The sequence below is a fragment of the Bos javanicus genome, chromosome 23 (assembly GCF_032452875.1).
Source record: "Bos javanicus breed banteng chromosome 23, ARS-OSU_banteng_1.0, whole genome shotgun sequence".
Taxonomy (NCBI): Eukaryota; Metazoa; Chordata; class Mammalia; order Artiodactyla; family Bovidae; genus Bos; species Bos javanicus.
This window is the reverse complement of record NC_083890.1, coordinates 5,125,511-5,152,428: the sequence shown is the minus strand read 5'-3', so window position 1 is coordinate 5,152,428 and position 26,918 is coordinate 5,125,511. Positions and strand designations below refer to the sequence as shown.

At 40.2% G+C, this 26,918-nt stretch overlaps 1 protein-coding gene across 1 annotated transcript in view; it reads left to right on the top strand.

Annotated features, from left to right (window-relative positions):
- GFRAL (GDNF family receptor alpha like) overlaps nucleotides 1-26,918 on the top strand; it is a 67,093-nt gene that overhangs the window by 20,517 nt on the left and 19,658 nt on the right. Inside the window, exon 6 of the mRNA XM_061399380.1 lies at nucleotides 2,820-3,070. Within this exon, the coding sequence (XP_061255364.1) occupies nucleotides 2,820-3,070 (251 nt within the window). The remainder of the gene's footprint in view (nucleotides 1-2,819; nucleotides 3,071-26,918) is intronic.

Genomic DNA, 26,918 nt, shown 5'->3' with positions numbered 1-26,918 from the left:
TCTCTTTTTATGTAATTTCTATCTTTTATACATTAATTCAGGGATTAAGGACTGTGTATCTTCTATTTCTTTTCACCGTGTGCAAATAGTCTCTTAATGAATACTTTATAGAGGAGATGGAAATATTACACAATATTAGTTGTCAAGATGAAAAGACAAATTCTGTCATTTGCTCAAGCAGATTTTGCCTTAGGGAGATTTCCAGTATTTTTATTAAATTATCGTTAATGTAATTCAGATGGAAAAAAAAACTCCCAATGAAAAACAACTTCTTCAGTGAGAGTGTTAAGACTTTATCATATATCTTTCCTGCAAAAGTGCTTATATCTGGGGCAAAGCAGAACGGTTAGGTTTTAAAATACAACTTATGTCCCTGTACAAGAATCCTCAATTTGTGACAGGTCTTAAAACTCCTCTATTTGAAAAGGCCAAAGAAGGTGATATAAATACTATTTTTTTCAATTAATTTTGCTCAATACAGATATATACACTGGAAAGTGAGATTATATTTTGTCAATTATAAGTGTTTAGGGATTTATAGGAAATTATGTTTTTTCATATGCATAAGCTCCAGAAAGTAGTGAAAAAAATGTTTGCTTAGAAGAAATGTTACCTACTTTTTTAGAAACAAAACTTCACCATAAACATGTTTAAGTGCCAGAGAATATTCACAAAGTTAGACTATATATTAGGCCATAAAAGTAAATGTAATACATTCTATATGCAGAAATCACACAGACCACATTCTCTTATGGCTTACGATGTAACGAGAAATTTATAGCAAAACTAAAACAAAATGATCAACGCTATTTTAAAAATTACTCTCTTAGATAGTTAATGTTTCAAATAAAAAACCAGAATAAGAAACTGAAGAATATCTAGAAAATAAGGGTAAAGAAACAGTTACACATCAAAGCATTTAAAACATAAAGCACAATTCCTATAATATAAAAAATTTGTCGTATTTATGAGTAAACCAAAAAGTTTTTATTATATTTTTATTTTTAATTAAATATCCTTCAGTCAGTTTTTCAAATTTTCAAAACATTTTTGAATGAATTAACTTTTATGAAGACATAAATAATGTAACTTAAACTTTATAAAACATACATTTAAGAAAGAATAAATGGCACCTGTCAACCTCATAAATGACAATCAATACTTCCAGTGCTTACATTTAGATGGCATTTTATATACAATTCTTAATTGCATTAAAGGAACATACTTGTTCTTCTGGATTCAGAATTATATGCTCAAATATTTGCAATATTTTCTTAAATATAAATGTAAATATTATTAATTTTACCATTGTATTTAAAAGCTGATTCCTTTAAGATGACTTAAAATACAGGATTATTGAAAATGATGCGATTTATGGATTTAAGCAGAGTAACATCCAGTGGTCATATATGGATGTGAGAGTTGGACTGTGAAGAATGCTGAGCGTGGAAGAATTGATGCTTTTGAACTGTGGTGTTGGAGAAGACTCTTGAGAGTCCCTTGGACTGCAAGGAGATCCAACCAGTCTGGAAGGACTGATGCTAAATCTGAAACTCCAATACTTTGGCCACCTCATGCGAAGAGTTGACTCTTCGGAAAAGACCCTAATGCTGCGAGGGATTGGGGGCAGGAGGAGAAGGGGACGACAGAGGATGAGATGGCTGGATGGCATCACTGACTCAATGGACATGAGTTTGAGTGAACTCTGGGAGATGGTGATGGACAGGGAGGCCTGGCATGCTGCGATTCATGGAGTCGCAAAGAGTCGGACACGACTGAGCAACTGAACTGAACATCATGAAAGCAAGTAAAGTCAGGACAAATGACATATACTCAGAGGCTTTGCATGCATATTTTATAGTGATTTATTCAAGAAAAGGAAAAATAATTATAGGTGATAAATATTAAAGACAAAGATTAATATCTTTGGTTCCACTGAGTAGATATCTTCTTACTGTGAAAGTTCCAAATATGAAATTATTGTACATTATCCAGACTTCTATTCAAGATTAAGACAGCAAGAATGAAATATGTAGTCAGAAAAGTTATGAATGGATGTGGTTCTAGCAGATTATCTCAGCCCATCAAATAAATTCATGTTTTGCTTTAAATTAGCTCATGCTGCCAGAGAACCCCAGAGCATTAATGTTAATTCTAATTAGTCTGCTTAGAAACATTGAGAAAGAGCACAGACCTCCCATCCTATGGGAGAACTCTCATGAAAAGTCAGGAGTCTTTTCTGAGATCACTTGGTGGGAGGTAATGGTCAAATATATCTCAAAACCACATTCTGCTTCAAAAATTATTGCTAATAAATCTCCCAAGTAGTTCGTACTGCAAATCATCACCCACTGAAATAAAATTAGTAAGGAAGGAAGAGTCATCCAGGGAATCCTAAACTTAGCCTCTGTCTTTCATCACGAAAGGAAAATAATTCACAAGATTTTTCTAATTTTTCTTCCACACTCTCTATTAGGATGTTTGAATATACAAACTTAGTTTCCAGCTATGTTTAGAAGCACCCAGAAGGCATTTTGTTTTATGTCAGGTGGCTCAGAGGGTAAAGCATCTGCCTGCAATGCAGGATCCTTGGGTTGGGAAGATCCCCTGGAGAAGATGGCACCCCACTCCAGTACTCTTGCCTGGAAAATCCCATGCATGGAGGAGCCTGGTAGGCTATGGTCCATGGAGTCGCAGAATCGGACGCGGCTGAGTGACTTCACTTTCTTTCTTTCTTTCTTTGTCAGGTGAGATATCACTACATGTTAGTGTGAACTAATGATATGCAGAGACTCATTCCATTTCCTGACTCTTTCCAGGAGGCGCTATAGAATATTCCAGGCCAAGTGCTGGCAGCATGTGATGAGAAAGTGCCATGAGGATGAGACATGCATTGGTACCTTAAGCAAGCAAGACCTCGCTTGCTCTGGAAGTGATGACTGCAAAGCGGCTTACATTGGTACCCTTGGGACCGTCCTTCAAGGGCAGTGCACCTGTAGGACCATTACCCAAAGTGAAGAATCCTTGTGCAAGACTTTCCAGCATATGCTCCACAGAAAATCATGTTTCAGTAAGTTATATATATATGTCACATATGGAGAAGGCAATGTAACATATATTGATTTTCTGTATACACCACGAAGTAGTAATCTAACATGGAAAATTTGTTCACAAAGACAACTCTATGTTTGCTATTCAGTTTTTAAATCTGTTTTCTGATTATGCTATGTGCACACGCTATTTTAACTCATTTATCTGCAAGTGGTGCATGTTTTTAATTTGTAAGATTGTTCACTCCTAGGTATCATTTATTGGTTTCAATAACAACAGCCTAAAACATTTATCCTACCAGATAACTGAAGATATCAGGTATCTATTACAAATAACAAACCAACCCAAAACTTGAAATAATAATTTGATCACAATTCTTCTCATTGGGCTTTACTCACTTAGGTGATTCTTCTGTTGGTATTGCTTGGGTGGTTACAGTCATCTGGTGGTGAGACCAATGCTTATCTGTTCAGGTTGTGGTTAGCAAGCACAGTTGGCTGAGTTCTCCTTCACGTGACCTCTGCAGCAGTAAACCCTGTATCTTTCATGATCATAGCAACATCCCTAGCAGTTATTCCCCAGTAAACAAGAATTTATCAAGTGTCTGCTTCTGCTATATTTTCTAATGCCCCACTGGACAAAGCAAGTCACATGATTGAGTTCACAGTTATTGTGAGAAGGGTGTGTATGAGTATGTTTATATTCAAAGTTGGATTCACCAAGGATAGTTAGCAATCTACTGTATTGGCTGTCCCAATCTAAGTGAAACATATTTATCCTTGGATTTAGTTACCTCCCCTTGGTCTTTAATATGTCTGCTAATCTACCTGTAATGAGGGGATGGGAAACACATTTTCTAAAGTTATTATTTACTCCATTCAGATTTCAGTTCAGTTCAGTTCAGTCGCTCAGTCGTGTCCGACTCTTTGCGACCCCATGCTTCACAGCATGCCAGGCCTCCCTGTCCATCACCAACTCCCGGAGTTCACTCAGTCTCACGTCCATCGAGTCAGTGATGCCATCCAGCCATCTCATCCTCTGTCGTCCCCTTCTCCTCCTGCCCCCACTCCCTCCCAGCATCAGAGTCTTTTTCAATGAGTCAATTCTTCGCATGAGGTGGCCAAAGTACTGGAGTTTCAGCTTCAGCATCATTCCCTCCAAAGAAATCCCAGGACTGATCCATTCAGATTTAGGAATTTCGATAATTTGTCTAGGGTCTCAGAGGGAACAAGTGGTTGAAAGGAATTTGGCTATGAGTCTCCTAGGAAGAAATCTAACAATGTGATCACACGCTAATTCAGGACCTCTACATCATCCACCTTCAGGCTTAACCCATGCAACTATATTCGAATCCCAAAACATTCTCAGCCCCTAGATCACTATTTGTAACCTCCAAACCCACAAGTACCAAAAGTTCAGGAGAGAATAATAGACATTTACCATTGCAAAAAAGACCATATACAATGAAACTATCATGATATTTATGCAAATTTGTATAGATACAGATCTATGCTGTATCTATGATACATATGTCTATGCTGCTGCTAAGTCACATCAGTTGTGTCTGACTCTGTGCGACCTCATAGATGGCAGCCCACCAGGCTCCTCTGTCCCTGGGATTCTCCAGGCAAGAACACTGGAGCGGGTTGCCATTTCCTTCTCCAATGCATGAAAGTGAAAAGTGAAAGTGAAGTCGCTCAGTCGTGTCCGACTCTTCGCTACCCCATGGACTGTAGCCTACCAGGCTCCTCTGTCCATGGGATTTCCCAGGCAAGCGTACTTATCTAACTACAAACAGATACAGATATTTTATTCTTTTCTATCTTTCTTTAAAGATACTACAGAGATACACATTAGCCAATATAATCAAAATGGTGATCTGCTATGCATTAGCTTATAGACATACAACTCAGAGTGTATGGTTTTGATTCCAATAAAGCTCTCTGTGGGATTCCTACAATTTCTATAATTAGCACTATAGATATATTTCAATGGAAATCATGATGCAAAGAGGAAAATTACCCCATGATCTATGTTGAGTCATATTTTCTAAATAATCTTTCTCTGATTAATATTAGGTGGCTAATTCTGTTGGAACTAAAGGTATTTATAATGAATGGCTCCTAATATTACAAAAGGAAATACCAAATAAAATAACCTAAACCAACAGCAACATATACAATTACACTATCATGATTATTTATAAGTGGTTTCTCCATAGTAAATGATACCAGGGGGGAAAAATGTATATCCTACAAGTTAGTGATAAACCAGTTCCTTGGGCATAAATTTCAAATACCAGTTCAAGCAACCTAATTCTGCTTCCAAGCCTGGTTTCCCCATATGTTTTTAATTAGTATTATGTTTTGCTTTCATTGTATTTGGCTACCAATACAAAGCTATATATACATACATTGAACATATTCATGAAAAGACAGTGGAAATGGACACAGAAATCCATAAACGTTGACAAACTCTATAATGTTTTACAAACATGAGAATTCAAAATGATTTCACATTTCTTCACTCACTTCGGAAGACTAAACATGATGAGGTTTTCTCCGCAAGCATTACTTAAAGTCAGAATTTTAAGTGACAGGTTTATAGAAGTAAAGGAACCATGAAGGCCTTCTGGCCATCTGTCATAGTTCTGGGTACTTAAACTATAGAAAAAGTTTCAGACAAAAACACAAATGGAACCCTTGGCCTGGTTAGTCCTAACAAGCCTCCATCCTTTGCCCCATATACCTGGGAAGTGGTAGCACATGGAGATTTTTGAATGAACTCTTTCTAACCACTGCCTCTGAGTTTCTGTATCAGCCCAGCAGGCTCATGCATTACCAAAATACACTTGGGAGTAACACATCATTGTTAATCAACTATGTTCCATTATAAAATTAAAGAAATAAAAAAATAAATATTATATTTATCAATGTCCTGCAGGGAACAGACATTGTATCATTGTACAATTGATACATTGTATCATTGTATCAATCTTTAAAAGAAAAATTGCTCTCATTACAGCTGGTTTCCAAAAACCCTGGGGTTCTGTTTTCTTTATCTGAAAGGGGCAGAATGAATGGAAGAGAGGACAGTCAGGGAAAATTTTCCATTTGTTATATTTGTTTTGCTTCAAGTCTTGTTTCAAATTCACTTGACCTCAGAGCACAGTGAGCAACACATTTTACATTAGATATTTATATGCAGTGTCTTCTGTTTTTTCAAAATTTATTATTCTATTCCATTTTTTTTCAATGCTGATTATCTACTAAATTGACTTCATGACTCACTAATGTGTTGCTCTCAAAAGTTTGAAAAGCATTTGCTTGAAACTAATTAATGCAGAAGTCACCTACATCGATGTATCCAAGTCAGAACCTTATAATGATTACAAATAATGAGACAGTTGCTAGAATCAGTGCTTGTTTGGGGTCACATTTCTCACCTAACTTTAATTATTCCAAGAACTAGACACTATTATTTCTGCAGTTTCACTTGGGAGATGAAGGAAACTGAGGGGTAAGATGGGGGCTGGACTTCCATCACAGGTTGCGGTGGACGTGGGACCCTAATGTTGGCTGGTTGACTCCATCCCATAGTGCTGTCCTGCAGGGAAAACCATGAGGACAATTAGAGCTTGAGCCCATTCAGGCTGCTCCGTAGCCCTCTGAGGCAGAACCTCTACTTTTTGGTCTCAAATCTGAGCTTTGAGAAGTTGCTAAAGAGCACGCCTCAGTGCCTGCCTGCAGGACCACATTTGGGCAATGAGCCTCCTGCTGACACTGGTTACAACTGCCACCAACTTGCACTTATTTGCAAACTTCTGCATCTATAGACTCACTCCCCTCTGGCATCTTGCAACCCAGAACAAACTGTGGCAGTTAGAGCTGAGAGAGGGAAGAGAGAAATGGAAGAAAGAGAAATTGGTAAAAACAGAGAGGACCGCAAAAATGAAGAGAGTTAAGAGATCACTGTTTTCTTCCTGTTACTGGAAAAATAATGTCCACAGCTCAGGTCAGTTCAGTCACTCAGTTGTGTCCGACCATTTGCAACCCCATGGACCATGCATGCCAGGCTTCCCTGTTGTTCCAAAAGTATGTGAAGTAGTGAATGTTAAGTAGTACCAGCCTGATAGGTGAAAGATAGCTTCAGCCTACCACAAGAGCTTATGATCGGTAAAATTTTCTGTATGTGTATTCAGTTCAGTTGCTCCTTCATGTCCAACTCTTTGCAACCCCATGGACTGCAGCAACCAGGTCTCCCTGTCCATCACCAACTTGCAGAGCTTACTCAAACTCATGTCCATTGAGTCAGTGATGCCACCCAACCATCAAACCCTCTGTCATCCCCTTCTACTCCCATCTTCAATCTTTCCCAGCATCAGGGTCTTTTCCAGTGAGTCAGTTCTTCACATCAGGTGGCCAAAGTATTGGAGTTTCAGTTTCACCATCAGTCCTTCCTTTGAATTTTCAGGACTGATTTCCTTTAGGATGGACTGGTTTGTTCTCCTTGCAGGCCAAGGGACTCTCAAGAGTCTTCTCCAATACCACATCTCAGAAGTATCAATTCTTTGGTGCTCAGCTTTCTTTATAGTCCAACTGTCACATCCATATATGACTAATGGAAAAGCCATAGCCTGACTAGACAGACTTTTCTTGGCAAAGTAATGTCTCCCCTTTTTAATATGCTATCTTATTTGGTCATAGCTTTTCTTCCAAGGAGAAAGCATCTTTCAATTTCATGGCTGTAATCACCATCCACAGTGATTTTGAAGCCCAATAAAAGAAAGTCTGTTACTGTTTCCATTGTTTCCCCATCTATTTGCCATGAAGTGATGGGACTGTGTGGATCGCAATAAACTGTGGAAAATTCTGAAAGAGATGGGAATACCAGACCACATGATCTGCCTCTTGAGAAATTTGTATGCAGGTCAGGAAGCAACAGTTAGAACTGGACATGGAACAACAGACTGGTTCCAAATAGGAAAAGGAGTTCGTCAAGGCTGTATATTGTCACCCTGTTTATTTAACTTCCATGCAGAGTACATCATGAGAAATGCTGGACTGGAAGAAACACAAGCTGGAATCAAGATTGCCAGGAGAAATATCAATAACCTCAGATATGCAGATGACACCACCCTTATAGCAGAAAGTGAAGAGGAACTCAAAAGCCTCTTGATGAAAGTGAAAGTGGAGAGTGAAAAAGTTGGCTTAAAGCTCAACATTCAGAAAACGAAGATCATGGCATCTGGTCCTATCACTTCATGGGAAATAGATGGGCAAACAGTCGAAACAGTGTCAGACTTTATTTTTGGGGGCTCCAAAATCACTACAGATGGTGACTGCAGCCATGGAATTAGAAGACGCTTACTCCTTGGAAGGAAAGTTATGACCAACCTAGATAGCATATTCAAAAGCAGAGACATTACTTTGCCAACAAAGGTTCATCTAGTCAAGGCTATGGTTTTTCCTGTGGTCATGTATGGATGTGAGAGTTGGACTGTGAAGAAGGCTGAGCGCTGAAGAGTTGATGCTTTTGAACTGTGGTGTTGGAGAAGACTCTTGAGAGTCCCTTGGACTGCAAGGAGATCCAACTAGTCCATTCTGAAGGAGATCAGCCCTGGGATTTCTTTGGAAGGACTGATGCTAAAGCTGAAACTCCAGTACTTTGGCCACCTCATGTGAAGAGTTGACTCATTGGATAAGACCCTGATGCTGGGAGGGATCGGGGGTAGGATGAGAAGGGGACGGCGGAGGATGAGATGGCTGGATGGCATCACTGACTCGATGGATGTGAGTCTGAGTGAACTCAGGGAGTTGGTGATGGACAGGGAGGCCTGGCGTGCTGCGATTCATGGAGTCGCAAAGAGTCAGACATGACTGAGTGACTGATCTGATCTGATCTGATCTGATGAGACCAGATGCCGTGATCTTCATTTTTTGAATGTTGAGTTTTAAGCCAGCTTTTTCATTGACCTCTTTCACTTTCATCAAGAGGTTCTTTAGTTTCTCTTCACTTTCTGCCATAAGAATGGTGTCATCTGCATATCTGAGGTTATTGATATTTCTCACAGCAATCTTTCTTCCAGCTTGTGCTTCATCTAGCCCGTTTTTCATGATGTACTCTGCATACAAGTTAAATAAACAGGGTGACAATATATAGCCTTGATGTACTCCTTTCCCAATTTGGAACCAGTCCGTTGTCCCATGTCCAGTTCTAACTATTGCTTCTTGATAAGGAAGTTGTGTCCAACTCTTTGTGACACCATGGACTGTAACCTATCAGGCTCCTCCATCCATGGGATTTTCCAGGCAAGAATACTGGAGTGGGTGGCCATTTCCTTTTCCAGGAGATCTTCCCCACCCAGGGATCGAACCCTGGTCTCCCACATTGTAGACAGATGCTTTACTGTCTAAGCCACTAAGCCACCAGATGATATACTCTGCATACAAGTTAAATAAACAGGGTGACAATATACAGCCTTGATGTAGTCCTTTCCCGATTTGGAGCCAGTCCATTGTTCCATGTCCAGCTCTAACTATTGCTTCTTGACCTGCATGCAGATTTCTCAGGAAGCAGGTCAGGTGGTCTGGTATTCCCATCTCTTTAAGAATTTTCCAGAGTTTGTTGTGATCCACACAAAGGCTTTAGTATAGTCAATAAAGCAGAAGTAGATGTTTTTCTGGAACTCTCTTGCTTTTTCAATGATCCAACGGATGTTGCCAATTTGATCTCTGCTTCCTCTGCCTTTTCTAAATCCAGCTTGGACATCTGGAATTCATGGTTCATGTACTATTGAAGCCTGGCTTTGAGAATTCTGAGCATTACTTTGCTAGCATGTGAGTTGAGTGCAATTTTATGGTAGTCTGAACATTCTTTGGCATTGTTTTTCTTTGGGATTGGAATGAAAACTGACCTTTTCCAGTCCTGTGGCCACTGCTTTTTCCAAATTTGCTGGCATATTGAGTGCAGCACTTTTACAGCATCATCTTTTAGTATTTGAAATAGCTCAACTGAAATTCCATCACCTCCACTAACTTTGTTTATAGTGATGCTTCCTAAGCCCACTTGACCTCACATTCCAGGATGTCTGGCTCTAGGCAGGCGATCATACCATCGTGGTTATCTGGGTCATGAAGATCTTTTTTGTATAGTTCTTCTGTGTATTCTTGCCACCTCTTCTTAATATCTTCAGCTTCTGTTAGGTCCATACCATTTCTGTCCTTTATTGAGCCCATCTTTGCATGAAATGTTCCCTTGGTATCACTAATTTCCTTGAAGAGATCTCTAGTCTTTCCCATTCTGTTGTTTTCCTCTATTTCTTTACATTGATCACTGAAGGAGGCTTTCTTATCTCTCCTTGCTATTCTTTGGAACTCTGGATTCAGATGCTTGTATCTTTCCTTTTCTCCTTTACCTTTAGCTTCTCTTCTTTTCTCAGCTATTTGTAAGGCCTCCTCAGACAAGCATTTTGCCTTTTGGCATTTCTTTTTCTTAGGGATGGTCTTGATCACTGTCTCCTGTACAATGTCATGAATCTCCATCCATAGTTCTTCAGGGACTCTATCAGATCTAATCCCTTGAATCTATTTGTCACCTCCACTGTATAATCATAAGGGATTTGATTTAGGTCATACCTGAATAGTCTAGTGGTTTTCCCTACTTTATTCAATTTAAATCTGAACTTGGTAATAAGAAGTTAATGATCTGAGCCACAGTCAGCTTCCAGTCTTGTTTTTGATGACCGTTTATAGCTTCTCCATCTTTGGCTGCAAAGAATATAATCTATCTGATTTTGGTATTGACCATCTGGCCATGTCCATGTGTGGACACATCAGTCCATGCATATGTGTGTATACTGAATGCTGTCAGGAATATTCTCTTATTCCCTGGTGCAAAGTTGTTTCTTATGCCAACTATAGACCACTGTCTAGAAGAGATTTGAAAATAGCCCCATTCTATCCCAGAAAGCTCAGCTTCCTCTTTTAAAGGATTATTTTTTAAAAACCAAATACATAAAGGAGACTACCTATATCTATTGAGTCCTATTAATAGATTTAATAGTTGCTTTCCTTTATAGCTGATTTCCAAAACCCCTCTGGTTCCATTCTCTTTATCTGAAATGGGAAAAATTGAGTAGACCAGAAAAGACAGTTGGGAAAAGCTTCCCATTTGTTATGTTTGTTTGACAAATATCTGAGTAGGGAATGGAAAGCATCATAATTGAGAGGCAAGCTTAACAAAATTTGAAGAATATAGAAATAAAGATAAGCTAAATTCTTCCCCAAATCCCATTCTCTAGAGAGATCCAACGTTTGCAAGTTTGTTGTACATTTTTTCCAGCTTTTTTTTGTTTATAATGTTATCATATGTATGTACATACACACATACTTTGAACCTTTTGTAGACGCTTAAATTGATGCCTCCCTCTCCCTGACATACATACATATATTGTTTTAATGAAATCAAACTCTACATCCTGATCGACAGTTTCCTTTCTAATTTAAAAATATATGATAGACCCATTTGCAAATGTATACACATACAGCAGGAGGAGAAGGGGACGGCAGAGGATGAGATGGCTGGATGGCATCACCGACTTGATGGATATGAGTTTGAGTGAACTCCGGGAGTTGGTGATGGACAGGGAGGCCTGGCGTGCTGCGATTCATGGGGTCACAAAGAGTCAGACACGATTGAGCAACTGAACTGAACTGAGCTGAGCTTTATTCTTCTTTTAACGTCTGTATAGTAGCTTACTTTTAGAGGACCAGCCTCTTCTGAACATGTTTTTCTGTATCAGGATGGACTCCAAAGCCTTCTCCACTCAGCTGGAAGCAGGGTAAGCCAGAAAGCAGAAGCTCACCTCGCTACAGAGGGCACTTTATGGTTTGCTGGTGGAAGCTGTGCGCCTTGCCTCCACCTGAACCCTGTTGACCACGCTTCAGTCACATGGCCACGGCTGTCTCTGAGAGAGGTGGGAAACCCTGGTATAGCTTTGAGTTAGAAGAAAAGGCATCTGTGCCTATTAATTGACAAGTAAGACTCTGTCAACAACTCACCCAATGTCTATTTCACTCTTCTGTCTACACAGAGAACACACTTACCTTTTATCCAAGGGAAATGACCCAGCGTTTCCCAAACATTCATCCAGCCACAGCCAGTCACTCAGAGAGCAGGATCTTGGGTGATGTGCAATCCAGATGTTGTAGAAGCATGGAATCAGAGAATCAGAAAGAGTAGTTACTCACTACCATCCCCCCCAACACAAATCACACACACACACATGCACACACACACACACACACACACACACACACACTATGTATATATAAAAACAGAGACAGCATAACCTCAATAAAAACTCCGAAAGGACCACATTGTGGTTCCCATCTTGCCTCTGGAAGCTTCTTCCTTGTCCACCATCCTCCATGGCAAAATCTGAAGTAGGTTGTGGGGAAGATTGCCTCCTTGGGGAACAGGAGCTCTCCTGGAACATATTCTGGTCACAAGGTTTGAGAGACTGTGAGTTGTTTTAACGTTTAACAGCCACAGATTCTTTGCAAGTGCACTAGTGGCTTCCTTGGCAACATAATCTCTTAAAAATGCATTTGGTTTCTAATCTATTTGCTTTCTGTCAGTTCCATGTGCCAGTATCCACAATAGAAAAGTGTTTTCTTGAATTAGTTCCCATGTCTGTCCATCACCTTGCTTCCTCACTTCCATGCCTCTCTAATGCAGTGATTTAAGCTAATCTAAACAATGGACTTGAGTGAAAATGTAATCCCCTTAATCTGATTTTTGCTGCATAGCTGAGTCAATTTGTTTGACTCAGAAATACTGGGCCTTTTATGACTGGAGAATCTTGTTCAGTCGCATCTCTTCCTCCTTGGGACCTAAGACAGTTAACTTTCATGTTGTAAGGTCCTTATTTTAATCTCTGATCTCTGCTTAAAACCCAGCAAGTTTCTGCCTGTGCGCATATGTTTATTGTAAAACTGCAATGCAGTCAAAAGTAACCAACTCATAAAGTTCCTCCAACTCTTTCAATTTGTCCTGTTCCTTTCTGGTCCTTCCAAGGTGTTTTGAGAAATACATCTCAGTACAGTATGTCCCCTACATACAAACCTTCATGTTGCAAACTTTCGGAGATGGGAACATGTGCTCCAAAGTGCAATCAGGTAAATTAGTTCACACGCCACACACATTGTCACGTGCTTGCACCCTGTATAAGTGGTTGTGTTTTGTGTACTTTACTATCTAGAGTACAGTAGTGCATTATCTTTATTTCAAGCCCAGGATATCTGGAAGCAAGCATAAAAACAGTGATATATAACCAATTGTGGTAGTTGGGTACCTAGGCTAACTTTGTTGGACTTAGCGAAAAATTGGGCTCTCAGAGCCCACTCTCAGAATGGAGCTCATTCATACATAGAGGACTTACTGTGCTGTCTTCACAGCAGAAGAAAATGAAAGATATTTATCCTTTGAATTCTGTCTCCCACTTCTCAGGGGTGGCCCTGTAAATCTTGATTCCCTGGAAATGGTAAACAATGAATTCATAAATGTTAAGCAGACCCCAGTGTCCACCTCATGCCGCAGGGGCAGAAAAGCACTGGGGAAGAAAGGAGATGTACAAGGCCAGGTCCCAGGGGAAGAACTATCAGGTTGCTTCTGCACAAAGACAGACTAGGTATTGGAGGAAATATTTTGATGGTAAGGAGCAAAGGCAAACCCATGCCCAGAGTAGGTAAAAATTCCAGCAGGAATGTATTTCTGCCTCTTACTGGGTGGAGTCATTAACCTGCTACCCACCTGCCAAACTGATCTGTTTTATTGCTGGCATTTTCATATATAGTATTGTCAAAACTTTGATGCACCTGCCTGAGGGAGAGAAAGTCCAATCTGTGGGGTCTGTGCATGGCTGTCATCTCTGCCATCACGTGTTCAGTGCACAGGCATTGGGTGGCTGAAGAGGACATGGCCGGCCTCCTCTGGGCAGGTCACCAGTTGACCTGGTTGCTGATTGTCTACTGCATGGTGGGTACTTTCTTCTAGGCATTAACCTGAACTGGAAAGACCTGGCCACTTTGGTCCTTCCATAAGCCTCTTCCCTCATTTGCTTGTCTACACTTTCCCAAGGATGCTCTTTCTGTGTCTCTGATCAAGCAATCTATCACTGCCCATCAGTCTTAACTTCTATCCACATCTGTCTCTGCAAAGTGGGCAATCAGGAGCATTGCCCATGCTTGGCCGTAGGGAGAACACCCACTCACTGCTGGTCTCTCAGTCACCTCTAGGTGGGTCTGCGGTGTGGCAGCTGTTCATTTAATTAGCAATTATATCCTGAACTCAACCTTTCTGGGAACCAATGACTCAATCTCTTAACACCCAGCAGCATGTTAGGAGCTATATTTCAAATGGCAAATGGGCTCCTCCTGCATATGGCATAGCCTTGCTCCAGAATCTGAGGGGGTCTGTGCTCAACCTCTAGTAGGGTGTGCAAGAGATGCCATATGCACCCAGAGAGCATGAATGGGATTAAGTGTATAAAATGCCTGTTGCACAGGAAATATTCTATACATTTTAATTGCTATGCCTTTGTATATCATTGATTTTGGCACTATATTCAAGACTGGACTTTTGGGTTTCTTTTTGATGTTTTACAAAAACTATATGCTTCCCAGGTGGCACTAGTTGTAAAGAACCCGCCTGCCATGCAGGAGACATAAGAGGTGTGGGTTAGATCCTTGAGTCTGGAAGAGCCCCTGGAGGAGGGCATGACAACCCACTCCAGTGTTCTTGCCTGGAGAATCCCATGGACAGAGGAGCCTGGTGGGCTACAGTCCATAGGGTCCCAAAGAGATGGACATGACTGGAGCGACTTAGCACGCATGCGCGCACACACACACACACACACACACACACATACACACACACACACACACACTCATGTTTAGAAGTTTCTATACTAATGTTTCACTAAAGACAGCCAGTTCCCTAACTCTGTTAGGAATAGTCTTTCCATTATTAATGAAGAACCTGATTATCATGAAGACAGCCCCAAAGTAGTGAAAAGATGGACACAGAATTCTTGGCTTTCAAACCTGTCCCTCCTTCAGAAATATCTAGGGGTTCAATACAAATTTAAGTATTTGGCCCTAACCTCAATTATTCTAATTCAATAGGCCTGAGGTGGAGCTCATACATCTGTATAAAAAAAATCACCCAGGTGGTTCTGATTTTCAACCAAGTTTGGGAACCACTGCTCTAATTCACATGTGGGAAAAACCCCAGTCACTGGCCAGAGATCCCAGAACCTCTTTTAGCTCACACCTCTCAGAGAATGAGAAACTTCTGTGCTCGGAAAGGCACGAGTAATGCCATGCAGCTCTTAAGGTGCCAGCTTCGCCACAGTGCCTGAAAACATGTTTGGTACTCACTGGCTGCTCAATAAAGGGTGAGTGGAAGGATGGCTGGCTGGCTGGCTGGACCAATGTCTGTCTCTATGGTGGCACTGTCTTCTGAATGTCATTGCTTTCCCCCCTTATTAGAACTGCCTTCACAACATAACTTTCCTATTAAGAACTTCACTCATTTGTGTTTCCACTTAAGCTGGAATTTGCAGTTCAAATATTTGAGCAGAAGAATCAGGAAATTCACAAGACTGGGCTGCTACTGCCCACTTTAATAAAAACATTTCAGACTCTTATATTTTCCAGCAGTTTTCCTCTTTACGCTTTTACTTTCAGAAAGTCTGAATAGTAGGAAACCATGTTACAGTTGATCCTTAGGTAGTGTCAATGTTGAAGTAGGCAACTGATGCTAACACATTTTTGCTCTTAAATAGGTGTTATCCCCTTAACAAACTGTTGGATACCGGTAGCCCTGTCTGTTGTAACAAGGATGAAAGATTGTCCCTGATAGATTTACAAAACTACCTGGCTTTTGTGAAATATTAATATAAAAACTCCTATACATATGTATAATCTTTTGAGAAACTAGAAAAAAGAGGCCTTCGGATTGGTAGGTATTTCTATAGCTTAATTTCTCTTTTGTAGCCGCACTTCTCACCCATCAGTCTATTGAAGCTTCATCTTCGATATAAACGTTGCTGGTAAGACTGTCTCATCCATCTTATTTGTTTCTGTTCAGTGGATAGATTATTTACTTGACTGTGTTTCATCTTGTATAACAACATTTCATCTGAAGGTCTCCATCTAAAAATAACATACTATTAATGAGCATTTTTATAGAAAGTCCTTTAAACATATCCATTTAGGTACAGAGGTGCTTAATACATAGTTTTATCTATTTTTTCTAAACTGCAAAACATTTTACATGTATTTTAAGCAAAATAATTTAAAAATTGTGCAAAGTGGATTACTAGAGCCTCAAACTCACTTTTTTAGATTCATGTTTTAATTTTTGTCATCATCTGATCACTGGCTGTCTGAGAAAGTAAGATTATAGACTATAAATAAAACAGTTAGCAAGTGTCTTGTGAAAGACATTTCCATTGAAAAAGTTTCTCTCATTTGTTCATGCATATGCATGCAAACACAGCACACACACACTACCTTCTCTTATGGTCAATTCAAATAGGTTGGTATTCCAGGAGCTTTATGTGAAGTTTGGCTTTAAATAAATCACTTCATCTAGCCAAAACCACTGACTTTTTCTTGGTTCCTACACAAAACTCTAATTCAAGTCCAGTTTCCTTCAAATTCAATCCAGGTGCTGAAAAAAAAATCTCTTGGTTTTCCAAGGAACATTCAACATAATTTTGCTGCTCTGTATTCATATTTATAACACAGTCTGTAAATAGTCTAGTATTCTGTATTTTCTGGATGAAAATGGCTCCATGGTGAATTTGAGGCCCATCCAATTCGTAGACATTCACTTATAAATGTGTAAGTGTATCGCTTATAAATGTATATTTTTCCTCTTAAAAAATTATTCCTATAGTCTTTTTTAAAAATTATTTGCAAATGCTTTAGAAAACAGGTACGTGTGTTAGCAACACAAAGAATAATTAAAACAGATAAACCATTTCTTTAGAATGACTTTAGTTATCACTCATGTGAATTCAGATCCATGGTAAACTCTTAACTTTTAGGCTTTTAAGCTACTTAGAATTCTGGACATTTCTTTGGGCCTCAGGGATAAATCAATGTATTAAAACTTTATTAACTTTCAAATCTAAAATATACACAAGATTCCTTTTATCTCCCCCTTCCTTTGTCTTAACCTTGATGCTTTTGGTTAAAAACCATGATCAGCAACAATGCCTTTAATAATCAGATGCCACGTTTGGAAGTGTTAATAGACCTTATTCTAGAGCCTGGTCTTAGGCAATATAGCACCCACCAGCACGCTACATTTGAATAATTTCTCCATCATTTACAGGATACGAAACTGTGAACAAGTTACTCTCTTTGGCCTCAAGTTCTTGTCAGTGAAATGAAAATCAATGTTAACCTAAAATGTTGGTGCAAAGATTATATCAGTCAATTCATATAAAGAACTATCCAAAATAGTATAATTAAGTAAATATTAACTCTGACTATAGACTTTGAGGAATTTAGAAAATCACAAAAATTGATACATTTTGCATCATCATTATGATGTCACACAGATGGTGTGGGAAACACAAATGTCTGGAAGATCTAAGGTGTCATATTTTCTCAGGACAAGTGACTTCTTAAGTGTTATCTTTGAATGACTATAGGGCAGATGATGAATTTGAACATTTGATTTCAAACTTTAACATGTATAAATGCAGACTCTGATTCAGTAGTTTGGGGTGGAGGCTTGGGATTGGCATTGCTAATAACCTCCCAGGTGGTGCTAATGCTGCTGGTCCATGGACCACACTGTAAGTGGCTTGGACACAATCTCCTATGGACCTTTAAGGGAAAAAGCCCAATTTAATATACATCATATAGCTTATGTATCCTGTAACCTCTTTGCAACTGAGAAATAGACCAACCTAATCAGCCTGTACAAGACCCTGATGCTGGTAAGGATTGAATGCAGGAGGAGAAGTGGGACAACAGAGGATGAGATGGCTGGATGGCATCACCAACTCAAGGACGTGAGTTTGAGTAAACTCTGGAGTTGGTGATGGACAGGGAGGCATGAAGTATTATGGTCCATGGGGTTGCAGAGCCAGACACAGCTGAGTGACTGAACTGAACTGAACTGAATCAGCTTGGTGCTTTGTGTCAATCCAGGAATCAGTAGCATCATTGCATCATGAAAAGTCCAGCCAGATGTCCTTATCATTTTTTAAAATTTTTCTTGAGAAAGTGGTTTAGCACTTTCACTGCAAGAGAATCATTTACCAGACATCTAAACACAAATCACTGGGTCCCCATCCCAGAATTTCTGATTCAGTAGTTCTGAGATGGGATTTAGCTCAGTTCAGTTGCTCAGTTGTCCAACTCTTTGTGACCCATGGGCTGCAGCATGCCAGGCCTCCCTGTCCATCACCAAACCCAGAGTTTATTCAAACACATATCCATTGAGTTGGTGATCATGAAATGGTCCATCCAACCATTTCATCCTCTGTCATCCCCTTCTCCTCCAGCCTTCAATCTTTCCCAACATCAGGGTCTTTTCAAAGGAGTCAGCTCTTCACATCAGGTGGCCAAAGTATTGGAGTTTCAGCTTCAACATCAGTCCTTCCAATGAACACCCAGGACTGATCTCCTTTAGGATGGACTGGTTGGATCTCCTTGCAGTCCAAGGGACTCTCAAGAGTCTTCTCCAACACCACAGTTCAAAAGCATCAAATCTTTGGTGCTCAGTTTTCTTTATAGTCCAACTCTCACATCCATACATGACCACTGGAAAAACCATAGCCTTGACTAGACACACCTTGGTTGGCAAAGTAATGTCTCTGCTTTTTAATATGCTGTCTAAGTTGGTCATAACTTTCCTTCCAAAGAGTAAGCATCTTTTAATTTCATGGCTGCAGTCACCATTTGGAGCCCCCCAAAAGTAGAGTCTGCCACTGTTTCCCCATCTTTTTCCCATGAAGTGATGGGACTAGATGCCATGATCTTAGTTTTCTGAATGTTGAATTTTAAGCCAATTTTTTTCACTCTCCTCTTTCACTTTCATCAAGAGGCTCTTTAGTTTTTCTTCAAGTTCTGCCATAAGGATGGTGTCATCTGCATATCTGAGCTTATTAATATTTTTCTGGGAGATCTTGATTCCAGCTTATGCTTCATCCAGCCCAACGTTTCTCAAGATGTACTCTGCATATAAGTTAAATAAGCAGGGTGACAATATACAGCCTTGACGTACTCCTTTCCCGATTTGGAACCAGTCTGTTGTTCCATGTCCAGTTTTAACTGTTGCTTCCTGACCTGCATATAGATGTCTCAAGAGGCAGGTCAGGTGGCCTGGTATTCCCATCTCTTTCAGAATTTTCCACAGTTTGTTGTGATCCACACAGTCAAAGGCTTTGGCATAGTCAATAAATCAGAAACAGATGTTTTTCTGGAACTCTCTTGCTTTTTCAGTGATCCAGCGGATATTGGCAATTTGATCTCTGGTTCCTCTGCCTTTTCTAAAACCAGCTTGAACATCTGGAACTTCACGGATCATGTATTCCTGAAGCCTGGCTTGGAGAATTTTGAGCATTACTTTACTAGCGTGTGAGATGAGTGCAATTGTGCGGTAGTTTGAGCATTTTTTGGCATTGCCTTTCTTTGGCGTTGGAATGAAAGCTGATCTTTTCCAGTCCTGTGGCCACTGCTGAGTTTTCCAAATTTGTTGACATATTTAGTGCAGCACTTTCACAGCATCATCTTTTAGGATTTGAAATAGCTCAACTGGAATTCCATTACCTCTACCAGCTTTATTCATAGTGATGCTTCCTAAGGACCACTTGACTTCACATTCCAGGATGTTTGGCTCTAGGTGAGTGATCACACAATTGAGATTATCTGGGTCATAAAGATCTTTTTTGTATACTTCTTCTGTGTATTCTTGCCACCTTTTCTTAATACCTTCTGCTTCTGTTAGGACCATACCATCTGTACTTTATTGAGCCCGTATTTGCAAGAAATACTCCCTTGGTATCTCTAATTTTCTTGAAGAGATCTCTAGTCTTTCCCTTTCCATTGTTTTCCTCTATTTCTTTGTACTAATCACTGAGGAAGGCTTTCTTATCCTTCCTTGCTATTCTTTGGAACTCTGCATTCAAATGGGTATATCTTTCCTTTTTTCCTTTGCTTTTCACTTCTCTTCTTTTCACATGGGATTAGAATTAGGATTCAGATGCAATTAGGGCATTAGATTTGCAGACACTGCTTTCTGGGTACCACACATCAAGAATGTCAAGTGACAAATGCTGTAAGACAAAGAATTTACTTGTGATCTTAAGCATTGTCATTTTGGAGCCACTGATTCAAGCAGCAACTCAAATATGCTCCAAGAGAAATAGAAAATGGCTTGGTTCATAAAAGCAACAGACAAAGACACTCCAGAGAAGTACATAGGTTACTTTATGGAACTATAAGTTGATAACATCAGGCATTCAGTCACTTGCCAAGCTAATAGGTTGCTAAATTGTGGTCTCTAGGGAGTGAAGAAGACAGGTTCCTGGTGGTCTCAGGATGACCAGGTCAAAAGTATGTTGCATTCAGGGTTGGACGTGTGTACCTTTCACTTCCTTAGTGACCTTCCATCTCCATTGTAGGTCCCTTTGATGTGTTGTTGTTGTTTTTCAGTTGCTAAGTTGTGTCCAACTCTTTTAGACCCCATGGGCTGCAGCACACCAGGCTTTTCTGTCCTCCACTATTTCATGCAGTTTGACCAAACTCATGTCCATTGAGTCAGTGATGCCATCCAATCATCTCATCCTCTGTCACCCCTTTCTCTTCCTGCCTTCAATCTTTCCCAGATTCAGGGTCTTTTCCAAAGAGTCCGCTCTCCACATCAGGTGGCCAAAGTATGGAAGCTTCAGCATCAGTCCTTCCAATGAATATTCAGGATTGATTTCCTTTAGGATTGAATGGTTTGATCACCTTGCTGTTCAAGGGACTCTCAAGAGTCTTCACCAGCACCACAGTTTAAAAGTATCAGTTCTTCAGTTCTCAGCCTTCTTTATGGGCCAACTCTCACATCTATGCATGTCTAATGGGAAAAAGCCATAGCTTGTACTATACAGAACTTTGTCAGCAAAGTAATATCTCTGCTTTTTAATAAGCTTTCTAGGTTTTTCATAGCTTTTCTTCCAAGGGGCAAGCATTTTTTCATATCATGGCTGAAGTCATTGTTAGCATTGATTTTGGAGCCCCAAAAATAAAGTCTGCCATTGTTTCCCCATCTATTTGCCATAAAGTGTTGGGACCGGATGCCATGATCTTAGTTTTTTGAATATTGAATTTTAAGCCAGTATTTTCATTCTCCTCTTTAACCTTCATCAAGAGTCTCTTTAGTTCCTCTTCACTTTCTGCCATAAGGGTGGTGTCATCTGCATATTGATATTTCCCCCAGAATCTTGATTCCAGCTTGAACTTCATCCAACTCAGCATTTTGCATGATGTTCTCTGCATATAAGTTAAATAAGCAATAAACTCAGATATTTCTTCCACAAAGATGAGTTTATTAGGAATCAGTAGAAAATTGAAGTTTGGGGTCTACAGTGAAGCCAAGTCAGATGCAATTTCCTGCAAGCAAGGGAAGGAGAAGGCTTTCACAGAGAGGGACAAGAAAGTCTCAGGAGGTCTGCAGTGAATCAGGTCCATGGCTTTTTACTGGCTGAGCCTTGTCAGGAAAGAAGAGAAGTCTTCTTGTTGGCTCTGCTATTGTAGTAATGTGTCCTCTACCAATTCTATTTAATTGAGTTTTTTAGTTTTTTTTTAACACTTAAATGCTTTGTAAGTAATTGTAAACATTATGTAAAAAAAAAAAAAAGTTGCCAGTGTGCAGCAAATTCAAGTTTTGCTTTCTGGAACTTTCTGGAATTTCTTTTCCAAATGTTTTCCATCCACAATTTGTTGGATCCTTAGATGTGGGACCCAAGATTCAAGGGTTTAGTCTCTACTGTATTTGGTTTTCAACCTGGATTCTGCTCCTGGCAGAAAGCTCCTAAAACCCTGCGGTAAGAATTATAAGGATGTCTTTTGTTATGTTAATGAGGATACTAGGGAAAGCAGTGGAAGTGCAAGTTGCTCAGTCCTGTCCAACCCTTTGTACAGTCCATGAAATTCTCCAGGCCAGAATACTGGAGTGGGCAGCCTTTCCCTTATCCAGGGGATCTTCCCAGTGCAGGGATTGAACCCAGGTGTCCCACATTGCAGGTGAATTCTCTACCAGCTGAGTCCATTGGGAAAGCCTTGGGTTTCCTAAATAAGCGGCTGGTTCCCTAGAACCAACAGCGGTGTGAGAGGGTTAGAACTTCCAGCACTACCGCTCACAACCTCCAGGGGGTGGTGACGGTTGAAATCACACCCGTGGTCACTGAGTTAACTGGTCATGACTCTGTAATGAAGCCTCGTTGAAAACCCCAAAGAGCAGAGGTTCTAGAGCCTCCAGGTGTGTGAGCACACGGAGGTGATGGGCAGTGATGCTGGAGAGGGCCTGGAAGCACCGAGTCCTTTTCCCAGACCTTGCTCTCTGCCTCTTTTCCCTCTGGCTATTCCTAAATTATATATTTTTGTAATAACTCAGCAATCTAGTAACTATTTCTCTGAGTTCTGCAAGGCACTCTTAGTAAATTAATCAAACTCAAGGAGGAAATCGTAGGAAGCTCAAGTTATGGCTAGTGGGAGAGAAGTACAGGTAATGACATGGACTTGTGACTGGTATCTAAAGTGCATGTGTGAGTGTGTGGCAGGGGAGTATTGTAGGATTTTTTTTTTTGGAATCGGATGCCATCTCTGGGTGGCCAGTGTCAGAACCGAGTTCAACGTTAAGATGCTCAGCTCGTGACCCAAGAGTTGCTTGCAGCTGGGCAGATCACCCGTCCATTGGAATTGGTCTCAGAATACAAAGTAAATAAATAAATAAAAAGGAAGAAAGAAAAATACCATCCCTAGAATCATGGTTCCTAAATGAGTTTCAATTTGCTTACCAAGCCAGTGGAGCAGATCTCATCACCTCCCATTTATCCCCATGCAATAAGATATCCCCAGAGTAAGAGAGACACTGGTTTCGATTAAAGAATGGTGAGGTGATGCCTGTTTCCTATTAAGTATAAATACGTTATTAAGTTATCCCAGATGTATTAGGACCAAGACTGTCATGTTATAAACATGAAAAGTAAACACGGATCCCTGGAAGAGCTCTCATTGGCCCCACAGCTTTGCTGCCCGCCTTGATAACCACTGATGTGATGGATAAAAGGCACAAGTCAGAAAACCTCAGAACAGTGTCATCACTTGAGTTTCTGCAAGCAACATCTGGTATTCAAAAAAGAGTACAGAACTGAGTGAAATTGTGGTTAGAGGTGACGAGCAAGCAAAGGGTGGGGTAAACCAGAAAGATAAGCTTACTTGTTTGCATCTCCGACATGAACCCTGGACCTATTTGAATAAATCATATTTCCCATGCTGATCTCTTCACCTTTCAAAGACACTTAGTCCTGGCATCTGGAATCTGTGTCAGAACTCAACACAGAAGCATCCAAAGTTCATTCCTGAAAATTCAGTCCTTGTCCCCCTGGTGCCGAATGAGAATAACAAGGACCAGGTTTTGTGGATAAAGGAAATAGAAATTAGTCGTTTTGCCAGCAAATGAGGAGGTCAACAGACTAGCATCTTGAAAACTACCTTCCTGCCTTCTTGGGAGAAAGCAGGTGTATTTAAAGGGAAGTCTTGGGTTTCTATGCTGAAGATGAGAGGAACAAGCAGAAACAGCAAGAATGTCCACTCATGTTAACCAGTAAAAAAGAATGAGCAGTAACAAAGACTGTGAACTTTTGTGCCCAGCAATGGAAGGACAGGACAGGAAAAGCAATTTCATTTAGAAACCGTCCATCAGTTTCAGCCCTGTAGGCCTTGTTACAAGTTCACCTTAGATTTGCCCACCCTTCCAAGGAGAGCAGTGAGTAAGTGGAGCTCAGTTTCCAGGTTTGACTAGGTGGGATGCTCAGACCTGTCTGATGGTGTACTGGAGGCTGCCCTGGAAGGCACAGTCTTTGGAATACGGATGTGGAGTCTATAGATGAAGTTTTCCTGGCTCTGCAAGTGGCTCTGCATTTGACATCACTTGTTGCAGAATGCAGTGGATGTCAAGACTGGGTGCTTTCTGGGCACATTATCACCTGCCTCAAAGAAACTGAGGAAAGAATGACTGATGGCCAGAAGCAGAGCCCTACAATGTGGCGTTAACATGAACAGTGCCAGGATCTGGACCAACGCTCGAAAATAATCCTCCCATTTGACAAACTGCAAAGAACATTTTACTGGATCTCCTTGCCAATTCACCTCAATGATGTGAAATAATACCATGGAGGAAACTGAAGTGATACAAAATATAATATCCTTAGTATAACAGTTCAGTAAAGATCTAAAAACACTGCTTGCCAATTTAAATCTGTCCCCTGGCTACAGATACTAGCTTACTTATCTTCGATTTCCTCCAGGCCCCATAAACTAATTGAGGGCTTAGGTATGCCGCACTAATCTATTCATTTGATAGCTTGCTTAATTTGTATAAGCAGTAGGTGAAGCAGATGCTTGCTCTTTCACCAAATAAAAAATTGAAGCACCCAGAAGTTAGTAACTTGTCCAAGGTGCCACAGAAGGCAATAGAGGCAGAATTTAAACAAGGCAGCTTCGGGCACCAGAAACTGTGATTTTAAACGTAATATACTTCTCTCATCTAATTATGTGAAGTTTATAATTGTCATTGATTATACATGCTACATTTCCCAGGGAGCAGTGTATAGGGCAAAAACATCCTGAAAACTGTGTTTGCTGGAAGACAGTATGTGGAAATATAAAATACAAGAGCTTAAGAGACACATTTGAACCCCTAATTACCCCCAAGTGATATGGGGGAAGTCAGTTACACTCACCCTAAACCTCAGGTTTCTTGAAAATTAAATTTTGGTAACAATTTAACAGCTAGAGATGATCTTTATATTTGATGTACCTGGATATTCCTGGAGAAGGTGATCTGATTTTTGAGGCCAGTACATTTTCAGCAAAACTCCTTGCTGCCTGCATATTGGACTACCTCTCGAGAGATTTATTTTTTCTTCAACGACAAAAGGACCAGTAGTCTGCCAAGAACTTTTCCTTCCTATGATTACACTAAAATCTTATGGAAGCCTGTATCCTTTCTTTCTTTGCTCTTGGAAAAATGCTCATTCTTTCAGAGGTCTAAATTGAGATTCGGAGTAAGAGGGTTTTTCTCTAGCGTTGAATCACCTTTCATTGATTTGTTTTCCAAATTCTGAATAGCCTTATAAATAATGTATCCAAGACTCACTAAATAATCATAATATGGCATGTTTCTTTGCTCCTTATGTGCTTAAATCTGTAAAATTGCATATTTTTAATAAGGTACATGGTAGTTTTCATATAAGGCACAGACAAAATAGGAGTGAAATTTTTGCTATATACAAATCCAAAAAATGTAGTCATTATTTGCCACTCTGACCAGGCACATGTGGGTGTGTTTCAGTGATTATGTGTGTTGGCTTTTGTGTTTGGAAGTCTGTGTGTGGAGGGACTCATGAGCTGATTTAATTGGGGTAATTTCATGTCAGTTTACAGAGACACACAGCTTCTCATCTCCCTGAAGATTTCGCTAAGAGAGACATCAGACCTGGTTGTACCTTCCATCTTCATTGGCTAAGGTTCTGATCAGATACTATGTGGAATAATCTGGCAGGTTAGGAGCTCTCTTAGGAGCTTTCAAAATTCAGAACTCCCTTCAGGGCAGAGACATGGAAGGAGGGAGGGGGTACCTAAAGATTAGCCGATTCCAATGGAGATAAAAGCTGGCTTGAGTTTCTCTACTAGCTTTACGTGCATGCAAAAGTTCCCAATAAAATCCAGCTGGTTTAAATTTTGTCTGCAGACCTGAAACCCAGCAAATTTGGCTTGGCTTCTTGTTTTGCAGAAAATGCTTCACACAGAAATACCGAAGTGTCTAAACCCTCCACAGCAAAAGAAGGAGAACAGCTGTCCCCTCCCTTCACTTTTCCCCAGGTCTACCCTTAAAGGCTCAGGTGAGGTGAAGGGAGAGGGAAAAGTCTGCCACCGAGCAGGAAAGATTCTGTGAACCATCCAGGACTGCCTTCGTCCTTTGGGCTAAGCCAAAAAGAAAAGATTAAAGAGTTGCCATTGATGAGTGAGACAACCCGGGTTTTGGCATCACTAGAGAAGGAAGGAGTATTTAAGATCATGGAGGGAAATGAAACAACAAAATGAGACTGTTACAGTTTGAACAATCACAGTCTCCAGTGTGTGAAAGCACAGTGCTATCTTTTCCATTTCCCACACTTGTGCTTTCCTTGGCTCCATACAAGCCCCCTGTTGTCCGTAATTGGGGATGGAGTCAGTGCCAGAGCTAAAGCAAGCAGGCTTTCCTTTTTACTTTCTGCGCATCATCATTGTGTATGTGAGGTAATAAAAATCATTTATTATGAGCATGTGTATTTCTGGCTTAAAGAGCCATGCATTCTTGTGACAACACTATAATAGCATCAGATATATTCCCATAAAACACCATATGTGGGCACTTAATGGTTCCTGGCCTGGCACCTACATGCTGGGATATCATCTTAAAGGAGGACTCCTACACACACACACACACACACACACACAATCCGGTACTTACACAAATAAAATCCCTAACATGAGACAGGTGATAAGGGAGTAGAGAGTAGAGATTTT